At 30.9% G+C, this 4,620-nt stretch overlaps 1 protein-coding gene across 1 annotated transcript; it reads right to left on the bottom strand.

The window, feature by feature from the left end:
• Positions 1-1,713: 1,713 nt before the first annotated feature.
• On the bottom strand, positions 1,714-3,407 carry LOC113859233 (F-box/kelch-repeat protein At1g15670-like). The gene has a single exon (XM_027492046.1). It carries the CDS (start codon positions 3,295-3,297, stop codon positions 2,251-2,253), a length of 1,047 nt encoding a protein of 348 aa, XP_027347847.1. The 5' UTR covers positions 3,298-3,407; the 3' UTR covers positions 1,714-2,250.
• Between the last annotated feature and the right edge of the window lie 1,213 nt (positions 3,408-4,620).

Here is a 4,620-nt window from a genome sequence, read left to right as displayed (position 1 = left end):
TCTCTAATCAATTCATAGATTCCCAAACACGCCTCTCTTCCACACCTAGCTCACTGCACACAACTTTTAAATTTTTTTCATGAAAAATAAATAAATAAAACATTTGAATCTCCTACATGTATTAATCAATTCCTTTTATTAAATTTCAGTTATTATTTTGTATAATATTACTTTCTTTTAATTCTATATTTCGATATATTGTGTAACTTTTTTTTTACATCAACCATCTTATATTTTGTTATTCATATTTTTGCTCTATATATTATTACTTAAATTCAGTTTATTTTCTTTTTCTAATTATCAATGCTAGATCTATCGTATTTATATTTTACGAAATTTAAAATTTGACATGTTATATCAATTCAATGGTTTATTTCTACATTTTTTTTTATTTCAAATACTTTATGCTTGATAATAAAAAGTGCATCTTTTATCATATTGTTTCTTAAAACACATTATTTTATCATTAATATTTTAAAACTTTTTTAAATTTAAAAACGATCATGTAATATGTTAAAATTTGTTAGTGTTAATGTGTTTGTCATTTTATAATTTAACAAAATGAATTACAGTTTAATTATTAAATTAAGTTTAAATACATCGATAGCATATAAATTTTTACATTATATCTAATTATAAATTTTTATATTAACAAAAATATTTAACTTTTATAATCAATTAATCAGTTGATAGTGTAAAAAAAAATTATACTGAAAGTGCAGTAAAATTAAACTTTTAATTATCAGTTTTTATGAATCAAATAATGCCTATTAAAAAGCAAAAAATTGTTTATAAAAACTAAGTGCTGTTTTGGTTTTAAATTTTTAAAATATTTTTAAAAACTGTTTTTAAGAAGAAAATTAAAATACAACTTATGTCAATTTAAAAATTTTTTTTTTTTAAATAATTGTTCTTAACAACAGAGAACAAATAAGCTTTTGTCTTTTTCATACCAATGCATTAATAATTCGCTTCTTTTTTTTCGGTCAACAATATTAAAAAAAAAAAGAACAATAAGACAGAGGTGGGATAAGGTCGTTAAAATATGTTAACTCGGTTCGATTTTTAAAGATTCATTCGAGCTGATCCATTGCAAACCTGCGACTTTTCTGTCATTTGATTTTTAATATTAGAATTTCATGAACTGAAAAACTATATATAGATATTGTAAATTATTTTAATAGTCTGACGCAACAACAACGGAAGTCACGTGACGAAAATTGTTTCACTTTTTGATAAATTTATTAATTCTAACCTTCTATATATTTAAGAAAGTCTCGTACTTGAAATTGTAATTTTTTTCTTTTTTTTATTTATTTCTTTCCTTTAAAAAATACACAAATCAATTGATAAAAATTATTCTAATAATCGAATTTAAAATTAAATATTTTGCTATTCACCGTGTCTTAACCCCGCTTAAAAGAAATTCTCATCAAATGAAAGATAGCAATGTAACCAAAAAAAATTCCATAAATCAAGACCTCTTAAGTTAAACTAATAAACGTTTGAACAAGGTCAACATGCAACGTTACACATTAATGCCTTGCCATAGCCGTCTTTCTTCTGGTATTGAACAGAAGTGTTAATATTGGAAACGAAAATGAGAACACTAACACCATAATCTGTTTTCTTCTTAAGTTGCTCCCCAAGGGGATTCGTTTTATTGAATTTCTTGAACTTATTTCATTATGCAAATAAAGTGCGTTGGGTCCACAATGGTAAGTATATATTCGCCCCAACAAGCGCAGAGGAACCCTGCAACAGCACCAAATTAAGATTTCTGAAATACAAAGGGCCTGTTTGTCTTTCATTAAAGATTGATGGCTTAAAAAGAGAAAAAAATCTTATACCAACACCGCGCATCATAAATAATGACCAACCCATTCCATGTCTATCCAACAATTTTATCAACCTATCAATCCGTGATCAGTAAATGGTCCATTTAATGTTAGTGACATGACACCTCATGATCCATGCCGACCTCTTTTTCAGGCTGAATCTATCTCGCGTTTTGTTTAACGACAAACCTTTGCTAGCAAGTAGCAAAACAAAAAAACATTTGTAGCATTTGTATAGTAACTAGATAAAAAAGAAAAGAAACAGGGTTCTTATGTATCCCCACACCCCTCTATGTGAATGTGAACATGAAAACAAAACTTGCTTTCCTATTTTGGAAGGTGGCATCTGTAAACAAGAAGAGAGTGAAACCGAAACCCTGTTTCTTTAAACACTTCCGTTGTACCTCACTCACTAAATTTCAACACAACACCCTGACTGAACAAACCCGGAAAAACCATCTGGCACACTGATTTTCCTCAATTTACGATTGTGCCCTTCCTCCATGTCCACCAAATAGAATCCATGCGGTGCCCCTTCGTATTCGGATCCAGTTAGAAGCGTCCTCGACCCAACCGTCACCCCACAAACCCCAACTCGGAGCCCCGGATCCATCCCTCTCCAATTCACCAATTTCCCGTCTTTCCCAACCCCAACACACGATCTGGGGCACCCACCCGCTCCCCAAATCCCATCAACCACCCTCCACCGACCCGACCCGAAATCCAACACCTCTGCAGACCCTTCAAACATCCCTTGTCTCTCCGTAGCGTAACCACTCACCACCCAAAACTCATCACCAACCACAACCCCCTCGCACTCGTCCCGCTCCCGACTCATTTGGGCCAGCCCGGCCCATTCATCGCTTCGCGGGTCGTAGGCCCATGCCGTGCTCAGCGCGTTCTTATTCTCGTCGTGCCCGCCCGCCACATAAACCCGACCATGATCCGAACCGATCGCGAAAAAAGACCTCTTCTCCGGCATGTCGCTCCCCCGTCGCCACTCACTCGTTCGAAAATCGTAGACGAAAACTGCCGTCAAGGGCTCGTAGCTCAATGGGTCCCACCCTCCAATCAGCACGAGCTTCCCCTCGCAGCCCGCCAATTGGCAGAACAGTGGCAATCCGAGCGGGTAATCTGGAACCGGGTCGACCCGGTCCCATGACATGTTTTCCGGGTCGAACACGGTGATTTCGTAACTGGGTGACAGCGACCCAGTTGTTTTGTGGTGGTGCGGTAGCTGTTGATGGGCTTGAACCAAGCACGTGAGTTTTTGGGTGTGACCGGTTTTCTTGCGGTGATAGTAGAAGTGGTCGCTGTGGAGCAAAGAGTGCCATTGGCTGCAGACTCGGTGGGCGATTCGGTGTGCTGAGTGAGGCAAGCGTGTGAGACACTCGAGTCCAAGGTCGCTCGGTAACCCGGGTATCAACTCGTTCGACTCTATGAAACTGGAGATGTTCATTGCTTTCAAACTCTATGTGTGAAAATTTTTGTGCCTTTTGAAGCATTTATAGATCCGTCACAATTTAGATAGCTCATAATCCAGTAACCTTTTGTTCGTTATAATTGAACAAGAATGAGTGAAAGAAAATAAATATTTTTCTTTATATCTTTTAGCCAAATAAACATAAACACATCATTTTTTAGGTTAGGGGTCATATTTTTATTATGAAAAAAATGATAAATTTATCAAAATATAATATTTTTACAAAATTACAAAAATATAACACTGGCGGATTTTTACTATTAATTTAAAAAATTATTATTTTTTAAAAAATCTTCGTCGGTAAATTTTAACTTTTATAATTTGTTAATATATTTTTAAAAATATTATCCGTAACAAATTTTGAATTTTTTGATAATTTTTTTATTATTCTGACAATATATACATTAAAAATCGTTACTAATAATTTTAAAATTTTATTATATTTTTATAAATTTTTAAAAAAGACGTATATATATATATATATATATATATATATATAAATTAAACTCATTATTTATATCTTCTTTTTTATTCAAGCAAAACATAAGTGCAGGAGATCCAAACCCTAATGCTTGTCCCGCAGGAGAGGGATCGAATGGATTCCCATATTCTGATGATATTTTTATTATATAAAATATTATGTTATAATAAATACCAAAGGATTTAAATTATCTATTTTATATATTAAGTTTTAGTGTATATTAAAAAAATACTTTTGTTAATGAGATTTTTTAAAATTTTATGTTAAATAAAAAAAATAATTTTAAGAGTTGTTATTTTTTATTATATTATTTGGCTTCTCTTGCATATTTTTTAAATTTTTATTTCTAACGAAATATTTATAATTAATTATAAAAATATTTTTCTATGTTTAAATTTGTAACAAATATTAAATTTTAAAATATTATGGAATATATCACTAGGTTTTTAATTAAAAAAATAAGTTAATAATATTTGTATAATATAAAAAAAATACTAACTTAAATAAAATCAAAGAAAATTATCCTCGATTCCCCGTCTCGGATATTCATTACTTCATAATTCCTTTTTTTATATATAGAAAAAGCGTTTTAATCATTTTTTTATTTTTATTGCAGAAAAAAAATCTAAAAGGTGGTTCAGTCGACAAAATGTTTAAATGCAGTTTTAGAAATTTTTTAGTTTCATTGGAAGCGTGTAATTTTATTATATATATAAATATATATATATATATATTATTTCTACGATAAATATAAAAAACGTAAAATCAGCACTTGTATAATTATATACTACAAATTTTTAAATTAAAGTGATTTTAAA

The sequence above is a fragment of the Abrus precatorius genome, unplaced genomic scaffold, assembly GCF_003935025.1.
Source record: "Abrus precatorius isolate BTA unplaced genomic scaffold, Abrus_2018 Scaffold2, whole genome shotgun sequence".
Lineage (NCBI taxonomy): Eukaryota > Viridiplantae > Streptophyta > Magnoliopsida > Fabales > Fabaceae > Abrus > Abrus precatorius.
The sequence above is the reverse complement of the archived record's forward strand: the minus strand, read 5'-3'. Positions and strand labels throughout refer to the sequence as shown.